The 23,316-nt window shown below is 29.0% G+C and overlaps 1 protein-coding gene across 5 annotated transcripts in view; it reads left to right on the top strand.

Annotated features, from left to right (window-relative positions):
- The window catches only part of Eip74EF (Ecdysone-induced protein E74), a 198,970-nt gene that overhangs the window by 151,268 nt on the left and 24,386 nt on the right, over positions 1-23,316 (top strand). For all 5 annotated transcript variants that reach the window (XM_015327235.2, XM_015327237.2, XM_089172630.1 and 2 more), the window contains 3 exons: positions 15,436-15,714; positions 19,969-20,136; positions 20,483-20,719. In XM_015327235.2, coding sequence (XP_015182721.2) covers positions 15,436-15,714; positions 19,969-20,136; positions 20,483-20,719 — 684 coding nt within the window. The remainder of the gene's footprint in view (positions 1-15,435; positions 15,715-19,968; positions 20,137-20,482; positions 20,720-23,316) is intronic.

Raw genomic sequence — 23,316 nt, 5'->3', positions numbered from 1 at the left:
GTTTTGTAGAAACGAAATAATTTATATTAATAATAAATTATATTTAATAATTAAAGTTCTTGTTTATGAATATAATTTTATTAATTAATATAAACATTATATTATTTTACCTTAATATTAATAAACACAGATACGTCGAACGATAAGATTAGTAATTTTTATCAAACGTATATATGCGTCCATAGTATACTCTAAGGGTTGAATAATATTATTTTATATTCACTTTCACTAATTTTCTTTATTTTATGTTATTTTATTTTATTTTTAAAACGTTCACCTTTAATACCTTTGAGTGAATACACGTATACATAAATACATACACTTACACATACACATAGAGAGGGTTGACAAACCCTAAAACCCTTGGTCGTGTTATCGAGGTTCGAGACTCACTCACGCCTCACGAATTTTCTCTCTTGTTTTAAAGGGGAGGATGGAGTTACATTGCAATAGAAACCAACACACACACACAAACACACGTATATATACACATATGTAATTCATATACAAACATATAGAAACACATAACATATACAAACATATTGAAACACATACCATATACAAACACATATGTAATTCACATTCAAACATATGTAAACATATATAAACACATGTGTAATTCATATACAAACATATACAAATAAAGTGATACAATTTTACTAATAACACATGGATAAAAAAAAAGTAAAAAAAAAGGGTGGGGGGGGAAAGATCGATTTTCCCTATAACGAACGGTCCGGAAGAGAAAATCACTAGGAAAATTGAAACAACCGATAGTGGATAGTAATAGTATAATAGTAATAGTAATAGTAATAGTAGAGTAGTACTTGGGTTGAGAGGTACGGGGGTAAGAAGGTGGAAAAGTAGGAGGAATGAAGGAAAGGGAAAGGAGGGTGGGAGAGAGAGAGGGGGCAAGAGGGAGGAAGGGAAGGAGGGAGGAAGAGGGGGTGAAGGACGTGCCGTAGGCGGTCGCAATAGGAAAACTGGGATAGACTGTCCTTGTGCTTACGGGTGGTTATTGGAACGTTGGCACGGAGACGTTTACCTTCGTCTAACGGGTGTACCCTAAAATATTTTCAAATCATTCGTCGTCCATCCTCCATCTTTACTTTGCCAACTATTCTATTATAACTCGTTCTTTTTTTTTATCTATCCAATGTTTAAAATAATATTTTTTTTTGTGTATGACCTCTATTGTTTTTTTCTTCCATTCTTTCTTTATTTTTTATTTTCATCTTTCTTTCATCTCGTAAGACGTGTGTGTATTTTTTGTATTTGTTGTTTTATACGCGATGAACAATTTTAATAATATATTATATATTTAATATTTTATTTTTTCTTATTATATTTTTATATTATATAATTTTGTTATTATAATTTTATTATAATTTTATATATATTTGTAATTTAATATAAATTTATATTTTTATAAAATAATATCACACGCTTATAATAAATATAATATTATTATATTTATTATATTATCTTATTATTTATTTATTTATAATTATTATTATTTATTTATAATTAAATAGAAATGTGTATTAGATATGATTAGAAGAATATTAACACCCGTTAGACATTAAGAAAGAGAAGAACGAGGCGTTCTCGATCGGTGGTAGCGTACAAACATACACACACACATATATATATATATATATATATATATATATATATATATATGTATCTATATACATATGTACATATATATATAAAGTATGTATGTATATATATATAGAAAGAATCTTGCTATAGGTACGCAAGAGAACATGGTGCATAGAGGAAGAGCAGTGCGCGTTCGCTGAATGCACCAGCCATGACCTACATAGTAAACTGTGTTGTGGGCTAGGCGAGCCTACGCTAGAACTACCTAGACTATTATAGCTGCGAGGTGTTGCAGAAGGAAAGAAAAAGAGAGTTAGAGAGAAAGAGAGAGAGAGAGAGAGAGAGAAAGAAAGATAGAAATAGATAGATATAGTGATAGTGGTATTATATATCTTTTAACCGAGCGTTAAATACGATAACTTTACGTTTCTAATTCATTTCACATATTATTATTATTATTATTATTATCATTATTATTATTATTGTTGTGTTGTTGTATTGTTATTGTTATTGTAGTTGTTACATATACCATTTAATTTGATTATTTATCTTATTACACACTTATGTGCTTATATATCATTTAATGAAATAAATAGTTTTATTCTTCGTAATATTATTAACCAATGTAGAATTAAATTTTGTAAATTTTGGTTCCTTTTTTTTTGGTCTATAGATATCGGTAGGTTTGTTCGTTGATGTGTGATATTGATAGATTAGTTTAATAAGATTTGTTTTTATATACACTCCTTTCTGTTTTTTTTCTTTTATAGATATTAATTCATCGTCACGTTAAATAATCTTAATTTTTGTATTTTTTTATTTTTTTATTTTTTATTTTTACTTTCGATAAATTATATATTTCCCCCGTTGTTAATTTCATCAATGATTACATTTAATTATGATTATATACGTATAAATAATATTTTCCTAAAAGGGAGTAAGAAAGAGAGATAGAGACAGAGAGTGTTTATTTTCGAAAATAAATTCAATACGATTATATCATTCGAGAAGAGTAGGAATTGATGGAGTTTGTGGAGAAGAAGGTGGTGGAAAAGGGGGCAGAGGAGGGTGATGGTGATCGATTACGTTTCGTTTGATATTTATATTCGTTCAAAAGATATTATCGACAAATTGTGATACTGAAATAATAATTATTTCATCAAAATTAATCTTTGTGATATTTCTGTAAAACAAGAATAAGAAGAACAACAAGAAGAAGAGAATAGATAAAAGATAAAAGATAGAATGAGAAAGCATCAACGATTTATTTCATTACAAATTAATTAACATTCTCTTACACCAATAAAATATTAAAAAAAAAAAAAAAAAAACAAATAAGAAATATTATTTTAAAAAAACAGATAATCATTGCAACGTAAAATTACAACGTTTTGATATTATCTTTATCGATATAAATAAAATACTAATTAAAAAATTAAAAAAAGAATTGAAAGAAGATTTAATTTTACTTTTATTTATTTGATCTCGAGTTTGTATTCTTTTTTCTTTTTCTTTTTTTTTTTGTTTTTATTTTTTTTTCTCGTTTACCCATATCGATTAGATCAAAATCTCGTAATAAAATTCCTTATCTTTATCTGTCTATCTATCTATCTATCTATCTTATTTTTTTAATCTCATTCTATCTCTCTCTAACTTTTTGTGTGTCAAGTTTTTGGGAGAAAAAAAAATTCATTTGTTTTAATGCATCAGTTAATAATGATACAATAATATACATCCATACATACACACGCACACACACATGTGTGTATACATATATATAACGCATGAGATAAGATTGATGAGATAACAGGTGAATTATTGAACGTAGGTTATTCATCGAAAAATAAACCCACATTCACACGTATATATATATATAATATATTTCAGATATCTTGTATTTCGAGTAATCGAATTAAAACAAAAAATCGATTAGCTTTTCCTTATCAAACATAAAATTACATAATATGTGAAAAATGAGTGCTTATTTTTTAAAAGAAAAAAACAAAAAATATGAGAAATACCCATGATCGTTATACAACCCACACACATGAAATTTTATATATGAACCCATCGAAATTTAATATATCAAATATATTTGATATTTATATATATATATAAATATTTCAAAATTCAATAATATCAAATATTTGATATTTTTATATATAAAAATAAAATAAATTAATTTTAAAATTAATTATTTATTAAATTATTTTTATATTATTATATATGAAAATATCAAAAAATTCGTATATAAAATACATTGATAAAATATATAAAAATATATTATTATAATTTATATTAAATATTATATAATAAGAATATATACCGATAGAGAGGTACCCCTCTACCCCTTGTTTCTTTTTTATTTATTATTTCTTTTTTTTTCTTACAAATTTAAATAATTTTCAATAGCTATCCTCCTAATTCCTAATTGTGTTTTTTTCTTTCTTTCTTTCATTTAAATATCTTCACAAGCATAGATTTAAATCTGAGAACGTGATAGATCGAATCGCAAATAAATGAGTGATGGATTTGATTGAAAGTTATCGATTAAAAGAAGAAAAAAAAAAAGAAAAGAAAAGAAAAATAGCATTCGTCATCACACAAGTTAGAAAATAGTCTAGGTGAGAAAGATTAGGTGGAACGTTGCGTAAAAAAAAAAAACGTCAAATTAAATTCTTCCTTGCCATTAGCTTATATAATGGATCCTTAATCGTCAACCAGCTTCTTGTTTGTAAAGAGATAACAAGATATTTCAATTCATTTCTTTCTTTTTTTTTCTTTTTTCTTCTTCTTCCTCTTCTTCTTCTTTTTCTTCTTTTTTTATTTCTCGTTGTGTTTTACTTTTCTGTCAACAACATTTAAAAAAAAAAAAAAAGAAATACTTACGTATTTCAAATAGCTGCTTTTTAACATACTATTACTATTACTACATATAAATGTACGTGTATTTATTTATTTATTTATTTATTTATTTATTTATCCAATTGTTCATATTTAGCATAGAACAAGTTTTAAGTTTCTTTTTTTTTGTAGTTGACAATAATAGTTTGTCTATTATTTTTTTAATTCTTTTGTTAGTGTTGTTGTTTAATTTATTGTCTATTATTTTTATTTGTATTTCTTTGTCTAATACTTTATCTATTATTTTTATTTTTACTATTTTTTTTATATTGCCTAGTATATTATCTATTATTTTTATATTTTTTTGTTCTCTAATATGTTGTCTATTATTTTTAATTTTGTTGTTATTGTTATTGACTTATATGTTTTCTATTATATATATATTTTTGTTATATTATCTAATATGTTGTCTATTATTTTTATTTTATTTTATTTTCTTTTTTTTCTTTTTTCATTTATCTTGTCTACGCATTTATCTGTCACGCATCCCAAATCTTAAAAACTCGCATTTATCTTGGAACAAGAAAGAATGAAAGAAAAAGAAGAAGAAGAAGAAGAAGAAAAAAATAGAGAGAGAGAAAATAATGTATATATGACTGTGTGTATAATGTGTGTAATGTGTCTAATGTGTATGTATGTATGTGTGTGTGTGTGTGTGTAGAAGAGTTTGTCAATTTACGATTCACATCCGCGTACGTAAGAAAAATTCCATTGGGGTATCTAACATGCCTTCACACAGATCAAACAAACTTGTCTTTTGAGCCTTTCACGTAGGTAGAGACACGTAGGTAAAAAAAAAAAAAAAAAAAAAGAAGAAGAGAAAAAATTTATCTTTCTCTTTTTGTTATATTTCTTTTTCCTGTTCTTTAGTTTGGAAGAGATAGATAAAGATAGTACGAAAGGGGGATAAATGGTAGATAGAATAATGAAGATAACATTTTTAAGAAAAAGACGAAAAAAGAAAAAAACAAGCAAGCCATTGAGAAGCATCTGGCATTGGAGCATATTACCTGAAAAAAGTAGAAGAGGAAGTAACCTAAAAGATATATGTGTGTGTATTATATTAGTAAATCCCGTTAGTCTATCCCTCAGGATAGCCTAGTTTCTTCAGATAATCCAATAGACTTTTTAACGGTAGTTTTCTATCACTTAAAAAAAAAAAAAAAAAAAAAAGAATGAGAGACCTTAATTTTAACATTTTTACTAACGAGAAACGAAAAAAAAAAAAAAAAAGAAAAAGGGATAAGGTTCTATTTCGTTTTTTTTTTTTTGGTTTCTTTTTTTGGTGGCGTGGGGGTGGGATGGTTCTTTCGTGAGAAAAGAATTTTTTGATCTTCTTTTTTCTTTTTTCTTTCTTTCTTCTTCTTCTTCTTCTTCTTTCTCTTTTCTTTTCTTTTTTTCTATTCTTCTCGTTGAGATTTTTATTGTTTTTTTTTTTTGTTGACTTCATCACAATTCATATTATTTATTTTTTATAATGTAAAAAAAGTGTCAAACCGAAATTTGTTATAACAAATATAAAACATATATAACAATTTTTTTTTTATTTGACCTGAGAGACAAGTTAAGATGAGCACACACACATACACAAAAATATAAATAAAAATACGTAAAAAAAAAAAATAATAAATAAAAATATAAAGAAAGGGATAGTAAAAGAGAGAGAGAGAGAGAGAGAGTAACCAGAACAAAAAGAGAAAGGAATAAAAGAAAATAGTAAAATAGTAAAATATGAAGCAGTGCAGAGAAAGAAAGGTCGATTTTGTCTGCTAAACTTCTCCTTCTTCTTCTTCTTCTATTTTTTTTTTGCTTATTTTTTTTGTTCTGTTAACATTTTCTTTAGGAAGATGATATACTAACATTTTATACTTTTCATCGTTCATTTTCCGTATCGCTTCCCTTAAGTACACTTCTCTTTTCTCTCCTCTCCCTTTTCCCTTTTCCCTTCGAGAGAGAACTGACGAGAAAAAAGAAGGAAATGGGCGTAATATTGTGATACATATAACATATTCTTTCTCTCTCTCTTTTTCTCTTCTACATACACATACATTTATACATATTCATACTTTCACTCTCTTTCTGAAATACACAGAGACACGTATTACAAAAATTGTTCACTTCCTTACACATCCATATTCTCTTTCTCAAATACATATTTTTAAATTTATAATTTTCAAATTCATCATTTCTTTCTTTTTCTTTTTATTTTGCACACATATTCTCATACTCTCTCTCTCTCTCTCATTCTTTCTCATTTTCTCTCATTTTCTCTCATTTTCTCTAATTCTTTCTCATACATACATAAACGTATACACGCACATTAATACTTTCTCTCTTACTCTTTCTTTTATCCATACTTTCTCTTATTCCATTTTGCTCTCTTAGACAAGTTTTCTTTGGGACAATGAAGGAACATTTTAGATGTTCTCTCTCTCTCTCTCTCTCTCTCTCTCTCTCTCTCTCTCTCTCTTACTTTCTTATTCTCTTTTATTCTCCTTCTCTTGTACTCTCATATTCTTTCTCTGATGATGGGGCATTCAACCGAAAAAAAATAGGTCAGGGCCGGGACACGCAACACCTTCGTTTCCTCTTTCTCAGAATGAAGATAGAAAAAGATAGAAAAAAAAAGGTAGTAGCAACTTTGTTAGGTACAAAGAGAAAAGGAAGCTGTGTGTGTGTCTGTCTCTCTCTCTCTCTCTCTCTCTCTCTCCGTGTATATGGGTAAAAATATTTAAGGATATAAGGGTAAAGAAAGAAAGATGATAGAGGTAAAAAAAAAAAAAAGAAAATGAGGGTAGGGTGGTGGTTTACCTTTGTCGAAAGATCGCGTTCCTATTGACAACGATGCGAGGGAGGGTGGTAGCAATACACTTTACCTTTTTTCGTTCTACTTTTTCTATGAAAATTTATTTTTCTTTTTTGCTTTCCTTTTTTCACTCAAATACCACGAGAGAAAGTTTTAATATCCCGAAAAGGGAACGATTCTCTTCTTACCTTTCAACCTTATTTGATTCTTGAGAAAGAGGGATTTCTTTTTTCTAAACCCCCCTTTTGTTGTTTTTTTTTTATTTATTTTTAATGATAAATGATATAAAAATTGTTATATATTATAGATTTAATAATTAACGTGTTGGGATGTTCATTTTATTTCATTGGAACATTTAATCACTATATATATATATTAATGAATCGTAAACACCAATTAAAAGAAACCATATTCATTGTTGTTATTAGATTATTATCTGTTACAATAATTACATCTTGACACATTGTAAATAAATTTATTCCTTATCTCTCGCATTAAAGATTGTTGCATAAGGATGCAAAAACAAGAATAAAAATAAAAATTTTAATAATAATAATAATAATCAAAAGGAAACACACATAAAAATACACACAAACACACATTCTTATCGTAAGAATTATACATAAAACGTAAACATATTTGTAGTAGTAGTAGTAGTAGTAGTTTACATTTACGTTTGTTCGCGAAAATAAAAAATAAAAAAATAAAAGGAACAAGTAGAAGAAGAAGAAGAAGAAGAAGAAGAAGAAGAAAAAGAAGAAGTAAAAAAAAGAAGAAGGAGTACACTCTCGATTTCGATGGAGAAGGAAGTGGGTCGCAAACACGCGCGCACGTACATAGGACAAACACACACACACACACACATATATACCATTGCATTAAAAGAGAGAATAAGAATAATGAAAGAGAAAAAGAGAGAAACAGAGAAAGAGAAAGAGAAAGAGAGAGTCACGTAGGACTCAAACTACGAGCCCCCGTCTCGTATTTCCGCTATCGAAATTTCCGGCTTTGGTAATCGTCCACATGAAAGACAGAGAAACATATATATATATATCTATATATATACAGATATATAGATACAAGTAAGATAAAGATAAGTAGAAATAAAAAGAGTGAGTGAGAGAGAGAGAGAGAGAGAGAGAGAGAAATAACAGGAGTACATTTTAATGACCCATTGTTCGAAGTATTTAAATCTCTACACCCATATAACAACTCAGGACACCATAACTGGCAAGATCGAGAACTCTGATTAATTAATCATCGATTATTTATGGCTCGGCAGGTGTAAACGAGATGAGATTTTTTTTTCTTCTTTCTTTCTCTCTCTCTCTCTTTCTTTTTCTTTTTCTTTCTCTTTCTGGTTTTTTTTTCTTTTTATTTTTATTTTTTTTTCTGTACTTTCCATACTCGTCGTCTTACCGGGTGTGTTTTTTGGGTTGCGGTGATTCGAAGGCGCCAGATGGTACTCGTTCACTTACTTACATACTTACATACTTACTTATTTACTTACCTGGGTTGGGTACAGTTAACTTTAATATCACGAGAATATATCGCATGAAGTAAATCGATTATAAGAAACGATATATATATATATATATATGTATCAGTTAACATATTACAGGCTCCCATATGTTATTCGATATAAATCTGTGATTTCCAAAAGGCCCCCATTACTTACAATTAATTCGTTAAGATATTTATGATACTTAGGATATTTATTTTCTTACATACACACACACACACAGAATAATCACGTAACGTAACGTAACATATGATACATATATAAAGATACAGAACACGCATACATTTATTATTATCTTTTTATATATATATATATATATATAATCATATAATAATCACGGTTAAAGAGTAATAATAAACGAGAAGACACAGGTGGTATTTTCTGTTATTATTGTTATTATTGTTGTTGTTATTGTTAATTATTATTGTTATATACAAGTATATGCCACACCTGCGATACACGAATTATTTGACTTGATGCAACTTGACGTTACTTACATGAACATTTCTGATATATATTCTTCTCTTTCTTTCTCTTTCTCTCAGAGAGAGACATATACATATGCATACACATACATATGTAAAGTACTTAAATGTGGTAAAGTACTTTGCGTGTACTTGAAAGAGAACACTGCCTCTGGCTGTCTCTCACACGACTTATGTGTACGTTTACATCTGTGTTTATGTATATATATGTATATATGTGTGTATGTATAAACGACCGACATATCGAACATGCGTGATGTCACATAGAAAGAGAGAGTCCTCTTTTACCGTTACGCAATAACAACTGTTAAACGAAGAATGAGACTTCACGAGAAAGTTACTTTAGGACCGGGCCGGGCCGGGCCAACCAAATGCTGACCTTACATACTTGATCCTTTTACAAAACTTCTACGTGTGTAGGAATATGATTAACGATTATACAGTTGTGTTAGAAAAAGAGAAATTAATTTCCTAAAATTGTATACGGAAGGAGGGGGATAAGAGGGGGAGGGGAAGGTGGGCTCTTCTTCTTCTTCTTCGAAGTGAACAAAGAACAAATTTCTTAATGAATGGATATCTGGTTTTCTTTTTTTTTTTTTTTTTACCTGTCTCGTTTAGTGTTCTGCGAAATTTGAATTTACATCTTAGTTTTTTTAAATTTAATTTTATCTTATCTTCATCTAATTATTTTTGTTGTGTTGTTCTTAAAGTGTGTATTTTTAAATATAGTATATATGAGTGTGTGTGTGTATGGAAAGTAGAATGGAATTAGATTTTTGTTAAATTATTTATAGGATGAGAGGAAAGAGGATGTACTTTCTACATCCACTGTATATTATTGATTTGTAATTAATTTTGGGCTTATTATTTTATTTATTAGAATAATTGTTAAATAATATATATATATATATATACATATATTATTTAAATTATTATAATATTTATATATATTCTAATATTATAATAATATTATATTATATTATATATATATAAAGGATTATAATAGTTATATCGAGATTATTAATTGATCATTATTATTCATTTATATTAAATATTAAAATTATTATTTAATTAAGATCGTATTCTATTTGCATCATTATTATCGTCAACGTGTATTAATTATTACTATTTTTATTATTATTATAATTATTAACAAATATTCGAATTAACCATGAAAAATATCTAGAACGAAAAAGTTAACGGATGATACCGTAAAAAAAAATTGGTAGCCGCACCTCAATGCTCCTCGACCGGAAGTCGAGGTCGAATAGAAGAATCAAAGAGAAAGAGAAACACACACTCACACACACAAACACACACACAAATAATGAAAGAGAAAGAGAGAAAGAAAATGAGACAGCCAACAGGAAGCTTGGGTACGTAAAAAAAAACAAAAAGAAAAAAACGACTTAAAGATTCCCTTGCGTCCTGAGTATAAAGAGAGAGGGTGACTGTGAGGGAGGGGAAAGGTTAAAGGGAGGAAAGGGGAAAAGAAAAGAAAGAAAAAGAAAGAGAAAGAAAGAGAGAGAGAGAGAGAGAGAGTAATGGCCAAGAAGTAGGGAAGAATGGAAATGTGTAAGGGTAGGGGGTAGGAATAAGTATAGGAAAGGATATGAGGGGTGGGGTGGGCAGGGGGTCAGAGGGGTGGGTACCGACTGGTGGATATGTGTGCGGTCGATGCGGCTAGACACCCACCCCTTGACTTCGTGTCGAGGGCGAAGCAAGGTCGGATCAAGGTCAGACTTTTCCTCAATTTGCAAATTCCCATCATTTTTTTTTTATATTCATACGGTCAATATGATGATTTATTCAGTCTCTTTTTTTTTCCTTTTCTTTTTTCTTTTTTTTTTTTTTAGTTTTATATTTTTGATGAACAACATTTGAGATTTTTAAGTTAGATTTTAAAATAGGCCATTTAATGTTTCATACTTTTTTTTTCTTTCATGTTTTATGTAATTTTATTTTATTTTATGTTTTATTTAATTTCATTTGGTTATTTATTTTAATTTATTTTTTATTCTATTTTAATTCACTTTATTTCATTTTATTTTATTTTATTTTATTTTGGATATATGATTATTTCAAAACCAAAGAAAAAAGCAAAGAAAAAACCATTAAATTAATTCATATGATAAACTCAACTAACAATTTTTAATTTCTCCTTTTTTTTTGTATTTTTCACACTGTTAACTTTTCTATACACGTGTTATAATTATTTCAATACAACTTGTCGATACACAAATAGAATTTTTTTTTTTCTAATAAACTAATAAGAGGATTATTATAAAAATAAATTTATTGTATTTATAATTATTACGATCGTACATTATACATAATACGTATATGTGTGTTAAAAATACAACATTATATGAATGCAATAATAATTCCTATTCAAATACGTATCACACTTACATAAATATACACTTCTTAACTAACTTACACACTCATGTACACACTCAAGCACAAACACACATATATAATTAATATAAAGATTGAAGAAATCATGCGTGTTATGGTCTTGAATTTATTATCTAATCAACGTTAACGACTTACGCGAATCTTAAATTTGGCCAGACGAACGAACGAACGAACGAACGAACGAACGAACGAACGAAATTTCGTTTCAACTTGATTATGTGTTCGGTTTTTCTTATCTTAACCATTTAACCGGTTCTCTTGCATTTTCTCGAAACTCTTCAGAAAAAAAAAAAAGAAATAGAAACATTGACCTTGAAAATTCGTAAAACAAACTTATCATAAAAAGAGAGATAGAGATTACGCTTTACGAATTATTTAAAAATGACCAAAACAAAAACCCCATTCGTTAAATCGTCGTAGTTTTATTCACTAAAAACCAAACCAAATTAAATCAAACCAAAATATCAAGTGAGTTGTGTTGATTGGGTTGGCTTGAGTGGGTGGGTGGTGTAACGAAGTAGAAAATATTATGACGAATATTTCAAAGATGTTTTATTTTTCTGCAATTTCACGAAAATATTTTCATTCGACCAATCAATCCATTCACTCACTCACCCCATCACCTTCCTCTCCCTGTTCTTTTCTTTTCTTTGTTTTTTGACTCCTGTTTCCCTCTTTTTATTTTCCTCTTCTTTTCTTCTTCTTTCCCCCGCCCCCCTTCTAGAATATAAGGAACTTCTAACGCGAGAATAGTTAGGTGAAATGATAAGGAGGCGAGAGAGAGAGAGAGAGAGGGGTGGTGGGGTGAAAAAAGGGGGAAATCAGCCAGGGATAATTCGAGTCGATTCGCACGATAAGAAATTGTAAGAGAAAAAAAAAAATCATCTGAAATGCACCCACGCTTGTTGGAGAATAACTTGGACGAGAGGGTACTTGAGGGTTAACCGAGGTCCTTAAACCCTTCTTCGTATACCCACTATTATTCATATTCACATATACTACTCTATCACGTACATATACATATGTTTTACGTTGTGGAGAAAAATAGTAGAATAAAATATAATGTAACGAGGTAAAAGTGGTATGCTTTTGATACTACGAGAGGAAATGATCTTATATAAATAAATTCATATTTTTGATTATCATTATCATTATTATTATTATTATTATTATTATTATTATTATTATTATTATTATTATTATTGTTATTATTATTATTATTATTAATAATATTAATAAAATTAGAAAAGACATTTTGTCGATCTGTGCCATATTGGTAATAATTTCATTCGATTTATTCGATTCGTATGTATATTAAAAAAATACATTCCCATTTACGTGTATATATTATATGTATATGTATGTATGTGTGTGACATATTTGACGTATGTTCGTAAAAATCCATAAACTGTGTTTAACACCGAGTAATTATCTTATCACCAATGTAAACAGCTTAATATAGAGCTACTTGAGAGATATTTATCAAAAAGATCCATCTTCTTTTTTAATTTTTTTTCTTAACATTTTCTTCTTTTCTTTTTTTTCGTTTTTTGTTTTTTATAATAAACGTGGTGTGTTACATCTTATTTTAATTTGATACATTAATCGTAAAAATGAATAAATGTATTATTCAATTCAACCGCGACAAATCAATATAGATATTTATTGTAACATAACAATAAAAAAAAAAAAATGATAATAATTAATAAAAAGAGATAAATAAAGAAGAAGAAGAAGAAGGAGAAGAAAAATTTTGTTATCGTTCGAAATAAATTGACAGAGACAGAGAGAGACCTTTAACGCAGTTTCGTGGTTTTGCACAATCATAATCGACAATTGGAAATTTCTGACGTCAAACAAACTGTCGATAAATTATCGAAGTAGAAAAAAGAGAAATAAAACAGAAAAAAAAAGAGAGAGAAGAAGAGGTAGAAGAAGAAGAAGAAGAAGAAGAAGGAAGAAAAATATTCGTTTGCTTGCTCGTACGTTCTCATTCGTTCGTTCGTTCGTTCATTCGATTAGATTATGTCAAATGTAAATACTTATTTTTTTGTTTTTTTTTCTTTCATTCCTTCTTTCTCTCACCAATTGTGATTATCCTCTCATTTGAATCGTTTTTAGATAATTCCATTAAAAAAAAAAAAATAAATAAATAAATAACATATAACTATCGTTAATTAAATTAATATATGCAGGTGAAAATGAAGGTAGGAAATTAGAGGGAAAAAAAAACAAAAAAAAGAAAAAGAAAAAGATAAAATGAAAAAGGTTTATTTTCTATCTTTTTCTTTATCTTTTTTTTTTTTTTTTATTTCTAAGAGTCTCTTAGTACATATTCAACAACGTTTTTACTTTAAAAGAGCACAAGGATCGCATTCTGATTCCTCTTAGCCGTTAGTCGAAGAGATCTCGCAAGATATATCCTCCATCTTACACAATTTCCTTTGACCTTTAACGTAAATGTGTAATACATGTTGTTCGTTCTTTCGTTCTCTTTCGCTCATTTGCTCATTTGATAGAAGAATTTATGGAGATGAACTTTCTCGTTCTTTTACCAAACCCATCTGATACGAGAAATACATATATAATATAATATAATGAATATACATGATATATATCTAAAAAAAATACATTTTTTACATTCTTAGAAAAAAATATACAAAAATAAAATAGAAAAATAATAATAATAATTATTATTATTATTATTTATTATATATATATGTTAAAATTTTATTATATTTTATTATAAATTTATTTTATATTAATGTATATTACAATTTTGTTATATTATAAATTAATTCTACATATTACAGTTGTATTCAATTATACGTAAATATATATAATTAAATAAATAATAAAAAGAATTGATATTAATCGTTAAAAGATCCAAATTCGATCGCGTGCTAGCGTGGTCAGCAGCGTACACACGCACACACACACACGCGCCCGCGCGCGCGCGTTCGCTCGGACGCTTTTCCATGCCGATTTTTCCCCAGGAGCTACGAGAAATTGCTTAATGAAGCCGCGAGGTTGGCACTGCCTGAAAGGAAGGTAGAAACGTTGCAGTGGGTCAAGGAGAGACGTCGGCTTTCACTTCCTCTCCTCACTACCGCTCTATACCCCCTTCAGAAAGAGAGAGAGAGAGAGAGAGAACACTTTAACTCTATCTTTCTTCTCTTTTTTTTCTTCCTCTCCCCCCCCCCTCCTCATATCTCTCCTTCTCACTCTCTCTCTCTTTTTTTTCTGCCTAACACGACCACCGTTTAAACGTCTCTTTTCTTGTCGCACGTATAAACGTACAACTTGTGATTCAGATTGTGACATAAATACCCCCCCCCCCCTTCCCTCCCCTCTTCATCCCCCACCCCATCTTCGCCATATTTGTCTACGATAGATTATATTTTAATTAATTCTTCATTTTTTATTCTTATTTCTTTTTTTTGTTTGTTATTTTTGTAGGATTGATCGAATGTAGGATAAATGCGAAATAGTTTGATATTATTCATGGTAACTTCTATCCGCCATATTTGTTCTTTTTTCGTAAGAATAATCATTTCATTGATTGTTTGAATACATATATACATCGATGGAATTATTATAAATTTAATAAATGAAATTGAAAAAAAATAAAATTGAAAAAAAATAAGAAAAGGAAAATGGCTAACCAGTACGATATGTCAATTTGTATTTTTCAGTTGACACAAGGGAGGTACAACCACACGAGACGACGACAAACGAGAAAGAACAATTAGGTTTGGCGAGTGTTAAAGTAGAACCAGGTTCTACGAGTGCGAGTACAGCGAACACAACTACCGGTGCACGTTTACTTCATGGAATCCTTTCGCAGCATCCCCAACAACATACGCTTGGGGTGCAAAACGGTTATGGCCGACATATGCAGACACCAGCCGGCCATCCTCAAATGGCTCAACCACCCTATACCACTGCCGCCATTGCTACCACGAGTACGCCAGGTAAAACGCTTTATCGTCAGACAACTAATTATTATTTTTATATATTAATTGGTATTATTTAATATTTTATTTTAAATTATTATTATTTTTTTCTATTTTTCTTTTTTCTATTTTTTTTTTGTTTTTTTTTTTTTTTTTTTATTAATTCACCTATTTTCTTTTCTCGAATTTTATTTTTTTTTTAAATTTTAACTAATTTCAACTGTTGCAATGTTATACCAATATTTATAATAATAATATAATAAATAATATAATAATAATTCGCAATATCGCGTTATTGAAATTTATTATTTATTATTTATTATTTATAATTGAGCAACATTTTATTAGTTTCGTTATTCGTTTTTTTTAAATTTGTATATCATCACAGATTTTTATCTATCAATTTGGTTCCCTTCTCCCTTTTACCTTTTTATTTGTTTTATTCGGATTTAAAATAATAAAAGAGACTATAACTCTTTCTCGAATATAAAATTAATTGTAAAAGGAACAGTAGAAAATAGAGTATGAATTTTATTAAGAACGGAAGTAACTAAAATGGCGTTATTGTGAGTTTCTTGATGATTATATATACATATATACTATAAATAGGATTTAATATATTATACTAAAATCACAATTGGAACATTTTCTCTTCGTAGGAAACTTCGAAATAGAAGAAAGTATCGAAAAAAAAAAAAAAAAACAGTTTTATAGAACACTTTTTTCTATTTCATTTTATTTTATATTCTATTTTATTTTCAACAATTTTGTACAATTTTAATTAACGAATAATTTTGTTCATTTACATTACGTCAATACGTACAAATTAATTTTGTGATAGAAACATTATCCTCTATTTAAACATTAAAAGTTTAGACATTAGAATCGTTATTCTAAAGTTTTCTTTTTTTATATTCGTAATGGTGGATTATATATATATATACATGTATATATATAGTATTAAATCGTCGTTCGAGATAGTTTGAGATAGGAAGCCGTTTGAAGTTGGTAGTATCGGGTTGGGTTTCTAAACAACTTGCTCGGGAAATCACTACTTCCGTTGGAGGTAGCCAATAAACACTCTTTATAGTATGACTTTTCTCTTCCATGCTAAAAGCGAGACGACTATCATTAGTCTTCTCTTGAACTTTTTAAATAATACGATCCAACCTATATATATATATATATATATATAAAATAAAAATGGTGTCTTATGTTTTGGCGATTAAATTAAACGTTCAAAAGATATTCAGAGACAAAAATCAGTACACATGAAAGTTTGATGATGAATATCTTTTGAACGCTTAATTTAATCGCCAAAACATAAGACACCATTTTTATAGAACAGTTAATTTACTACAAAAATTTGTATTGCGCATTTTATATTAGTCATTTATTGTCGAGTTATAAAATTCATAAACAAACATGAAATTTGTCTTAAATAAATCAAACTTAAATCTTCAATATCATTCAAATGGTGAGGTTTATGGAAATACGTTTTTACGTATAGAACGTAACGTTTTTAGAATAAAATAAAATAATAAATTGTTCATAATTTGAATAATAATAATAATTATCATAATTATTGTTGACTTTTTGTCAACGTGGTGGCAATTTGTATATGCCATTTTAAAAAATGCTTTACCCCTAGTGACGAAAAAATTCAACTAGTGTTTGTTTAAATGAAAAAAAAAGAACAATCCAATATCATATGAAATAATTTCAAAAAGAAAAAAGTATCATAAAAAATAATCCAAATCTTAGACTTTGATCAAAATGCAACCCTCACTACCCCCAGCAGCTAACAGCAGCTAACAGCAACCAGCAGCAGTAAAAGAAGAAGTTTAACAAAAAGAAAAATGATGAAAGAAAAGAAAACCAGAAGTAATCTTTCTCTCTTTCTCTAACAACACACAGACATAACTTGGACTTTAAAAACTTGCGAGCATTTGAATTTTTTCCGCTCGTCTGCAAGGATTGAAAAGAAACTTGCGTATTATATGCATAGCTAAAGAGAAGAAAGATCAGTCCCCAAATAAAAAAAAAAAAAGAAAAAGAAGAGGAAGAAGAGGAAGAAGAAGAAGAAGAAAAAAAAATAAATAAAAAAGGAAGCACACATATAAAAGACGAGACTAAAAGTGGTGTGTTGTATCATCGGGAAGAAGAACGTTGGTCTGTTTTGCAAGAAGGAGCTACGCGATTGGTCGGTTAGATTCGATGCGGATATCCGAAACTCCACTGTGGTGATGATGGTGGTGGTGGTGGTGGTGGTGGTTAGTTTTATTCTGCACGATTCCAGACAGAGAAAAATAAAAAAAAAATAAAAAAATAAAGAAAGAGAAGGGATACACAGGGATAGGTTTTGCATATTGCGAGAAAAAGATCGTATAAAGTATTTTATTAATTTTTTTTATATAAAAATTCACTGTCACATTGTTGATTTCCGATGAATTTTGAGACTTAAAATCGATCTTTGATGAAATTTTTTTTTTATTTTGTGTATTTTAGTTCAACTTAGGATATAGGATAGTTTTTATCGCAATTATTTTGTATTTTTTTATTGCTAAGTTTAGGATTTGTTATTTAGAAGTTATATTGGTATTTATGTAAATTTTTAATAGATGGTACTGTATTACAATCCAATTATTTCGCGTTTTTTTTTTCAGATTTATATATGACATAACCTGACCTTACTTTTTATTTTTTTTTTTCGTGTATTATTATTTTATTTATTTTATTGTAATTTTGATATTATTTGTTATGTGTTGTTATAATTTATATTAAATAGTTTATTATATTATATCTAAATTTATTATAATATAATATAATAGAATATAATATAAGAAATATTATAAAAATTATATATTATAATAATTATATATATATTTATATTTTAATATACTATTAATTTTTATTTAAATTATTATATTACTACGTGAAAAAGAATACGTATGAGGGTTGAAAAGGTAGAGTGAGGGGTTAGTTTAGGAAGATAATAAGAAAATCTGATGTAATATGAAAATGTATAAGTAGAATTAAAAAGAATCTAACACAACACAACACAGCACAGTACAAAATAATCTGAGATAGAATAAGAGAATAATAAATTGGATAAAAGGATGAGAAAATAAAATAAAAATGAAAGAAAGAGAAAGAAGATGAGCTTGTGCAACAGAACAACAAGAAGGTGGTGGTGGTGGTGGTGGTGGTGGTGGTGTCTATATAAAAGAAAGAAAGAAAGAGAGAGAGAGAGAGAGAGAGACAGATAGTCTCTCGTTTGAAAAGAAAAAAGAAAAAGAAGTAAGAAAGATAGGGGGACAAATAGATAGTCACTCGTTTAAAAAGAAGGAGAGAGAGAGAGAGAGAGTGAGAGAGACGAAGGGCCCTTTAGGGACTGGTTTACTCTCTCTCTATCTCTCTCTCTCTCTCTTTTACTCAGTTACTGTTTGGTCTCCTGCTCCTCTCGCGAAGAGGCCGTGGGAAGCACGGCAGATATGCATACCCAATGACCGGATGACCTTCGTACGTTGCATAAAGATGCCTTTAATTGACCGCGCACGCGAAAACACGTTCGTTGTTGCTCCTGCTGCTGCTGCTGCTGCTGTTGCTGTTGCTGATGATGATGGTGGTGGTGATGGTGGTGATGGTGTTGCTGGTGATGCTGTGCTACTGCTGCTGCTACTGCTAGGTCCTGGTCTGGTGTTGCTGTTTAATGCTGATGCGTTCGATAAAGCTCATAAGAGAGAAAGAGAGAGAGAGAGAGAGATGTATTAAGAATGGATTGAAGTAGTAGTAGTAGTAGGACTGCTTTCTTGAACTTCTAAACTGGGGTCAAGATTATTTTTCATGATACATACGTTGACTAAATCCCTGCTTTATTGTTGTCTCGAGATTGAGATAATAGGTTGAACGAATTTTCAAGTATGGAAGGAAGAATAAAGGGGAAAGGGGGGTTAATGGTGGAATCTGAATTTGAAAATGAATACTAGTTCTATTTTTTTTTTTTGTTTGTTAATATTGCAATGATATGTAAATTAATTGTTTGATTGAATATAAATGAATTTTGAAGATAATATTTAATCATTTGTAAAATATGAACATATGATTTGGACTTGTATTGCAATGATTTTCAATTGTTTATTTCGTTAATAATTAATTTGATTGTGTTAATGATATTTGTGTATATAATGATAATTAATAATCTACATGGCATATGTATGTCTGTTTTGTTTATTTTGTTACATTATCAAAACGAAAATGACAAAATCTCAGGAAGCGGATCACTGCCAGCCAGCCCTGCGGACAGCGGAGTCAGTGACGTAGAATCAAGTACGTCCTCAGGTGGTAACGAGGACGCGAATCTCCTATTAAAAGCTAGGCTCAATCCTAATTCGTCCCTTCAACCGAGTCTAGCGTCACATCATTCACATTTATCCTCAGGTAAGAATTTACACGAGATGATTTATTTCGAGATTTTATATTCGAACAATTTTATTTTATATTTTATTTTAAAAATATATTCACAATATCATTTATTTGGGGGGTGGGCAACTTATAATTACATTTTGTAGTAGTATAAAAATATATTTTTAAAAATAAATTTATTAAAAATATATATATATAAAACACAAATCTGTTATATATCCTATATTAAAAATATTTATCTTCACGATGAATGTTTTTAGATAACACAACATATATACATACATATGTATTTATTATATGTAAATAAAAAAAATTGCAAAGATAATGAAAATAGTAATTGACACATTGTTTTTGAATTTAGCTTTGGGTAGGTCAGCCTGTCACAGTCCTGGAGTATATCCATCAACGGCGGGTTTTCTACCACCCTCTTATCATCCCCATCAACATCATCCCTCTCAGTATCACCCTCACAGAGGAAGTTCACCACACAATCAACACAATAATCACAGTATGGGAACTGCAATGGGACCCCCACATCATCATCATCATCATCAAACGCAAAGTCTTCAACATTTGCACTATCGTCAACCACCAACATGTAAGTTTATCTTCCATTATTATATTTTATATCTTTTCAATATAAACATTACATTGATAATATTTTTTTTTTTTAAATAAACTTTCCCTAAATAAATTATTCAATTATTATAAAAACATAATCGTAAACGTTCATTGGGCAAAAATTAAAATCAATCGTTTGATTTCGCGTTTTAAATTAAAACCCAAAAAAAGAAAATAATAAAACGTGCGTACAATTATTGCAAAATAAAAAAAATAATAATAATATTTCTTAAATATATATTTTTCTTGTTAATAAAAAACATAACAAATAGTTTTTTTTTCTTTTTTTCGTATCGATACGATACTAACGGCTTTGATTATCGAATATTTCGAAAGAATTGCGTGCAATGGTTCATTCTCACAGGTGCTTGTTCGTTTATATATATATATATATATATATGTGTGTGTGTATGTATGTATGTGCAATTGTGTTAAGAAGTAACGTAGGAGGAGGTAGATGAGGATAGGGAGGGGCCAAGGGGAGGGGACTTTTCTTTGACCTCGTTTCTTTATCGTAGTTGTCGGTCTCCTCGACGACAGTCGAGAATGTATCTCATACCTGATCGATAGAAACAAATATTCGATAAAGAAAACTGGGATTTTTTAGATATCAATCTTGGGTTTACCATATTTGAAAGAGAGAGAGAGAGAGAGAGAGAGAACAAAAAAATAAGGGGGGAAAGAAAAATAGAAAAATAAAAAATTATTGATACGGTTTCTTCTTCCTCCTCGTATTCCTTCGTATTTTCGATAACTCAAATCAATTTTGACAAAATAATCGTTAAAGTTGAGTTTATTTATTTTTTTTTTTTTTCAATATATAAGCATGTACACTACCTTGATACCGATCTATTTATTTGTTCACACAAGTGAGATCGAGAACTTCCTCAACGGATGTTTGACACCTCCTTCTCTTCTCTCTTCAATATCCTAAAGGAAATAAAAAAAATAAAAAAAAGTAATAAAAAAGGAAAAAAAAGAGAGAGAAAAAAAGCATAGGAAAGGATAAAGAGAAAGAAAAAGAAGAAGAAGAAGAAGAAGAAGAAGTTCGATTCGTTCCCGTGACCCACTTGACGTTCTCCGATTCTAACGGCCCAGATACGCTTCCTGCCTTATGTTAGATGGTACACACACCTACATAACATATATACACACACACATACACATACACCTAAATGTACGAGTTTTACCGATTTACTTTACGTTAGATCAAACACACAACTCTCTTCCTTTTCATTTCTCTTTCTTTCCTTTCTATCCTTTCATTCTTTCTCTTTGATTTCTTTTCTTTTGGTAACTCGCTTTACTTTAGAAAATTAAAAAGAAACATAAGGATAATCATTTTCGGTTGATCAACACTAACAATTTTTTTGTGAATAGAAGTGAAAATTATACGATGAGGAGGAACAGGGGAGGAGGGTGTGTTGTATGGTTTATTTGATCTCATTGGGTTATTTATTAATTATATTCTTTTTTTTATATATATTTTGATATTTATATTATATACCAAATTAGTATATTAATATAATAATATATATATATCTATAAAAATCAAGTATTAGTAATAGTAGTAGTAGTAGTATAAACGTATATAAGAGGAATTGGCAGAACCACGTTGCTGTAATAATAATTAATGACAATCTCTGGGAAAGCGTACGCAGCAGCTGTCGTTGCACACATTAATAACAAACACACAGAAACAACATATTCGATTTCGATAAAGGAAGCCATACTTTCGCACGTGAGATAGTGACTATATATTTGTATGTTATGATATGTTCGCAAAAGCCTAAATGTATGTCTGTGTGTGTCTGTATGTGTGTATGTGTATGTGTATTCTTCGAACATCGCGTAATCCGTGCAAATGTATATATCTTTCTCTCTCTCTCTCTCTTTCTCTTTTTTTTTCTGCACAAATTCTCATACGATATTCGATTAAAGTGGCAGCTGATTTTGTCGGCACGCACCTGGCACGCAACGTCTGTGATTGAAAAATCACGAGAAATGAGGAAAAAAAAAAAGAAAAAGAAAAAGAAGATACAAATTAAGAAAGAAAAAAAACAACATACATGGTACCCTAAAAAAAGTATGGCAATTGGACGATTGGGAGAATGGCGCCAAGGTTGTCTCTTTCACGATATATATTATTGCATTGCGAATAAAAAAGAAATTTCCAAAGTGAAAACTTCATTCCCCATTGGTATAAAAATCCTGTACGGTGAAATGTATTTCGTTCGAAAGGAAATAAAAAAACAAAAAAAAGTAAACGAAATCAGGGTGGAAGTGAAGGGTGGGGTTAAATGTATAACGAGAAGGGGGAAGTTGTATCAATTATGGGCAACGAATGAAAAAACACAGATCAACGAAAAAATGAAATGAAAGGAAAGGAAGAGGAAGAGAAAGAAACCAAAACAACAACAACAAAAAAAACAATGTACATTTGTACGGAAACCAAATTAATTATCCTCTCTACCAATTATTATAAACATGGGTGTGTATATATATGTGTGTGTGTGTGTGTGTTTGTATGTCTGATTCGATTTCTAAAGGGAACGATGAAGACGCGTGACTCGA

Source organism: Polistes dominula, unplaced genomic scaffold, assembly GCF_049000335.1.
Source record: "Polistes dominula isolate Pdom_NZ unplaced genomic scaffold, Pdom_raw_medaka contig_23, whole genome shotgun sequence".
Lineage (NCBI taxonomy): Eukaryota > Metazoa > Arthropoda > Insecta > Hymenoptera > Vespidae > Polistes > Polistes dominula.
Note: the sequence above shows the minus strand (reverse complement) of the source record. Positions and strands in the feature narration are given on the sequence as shown.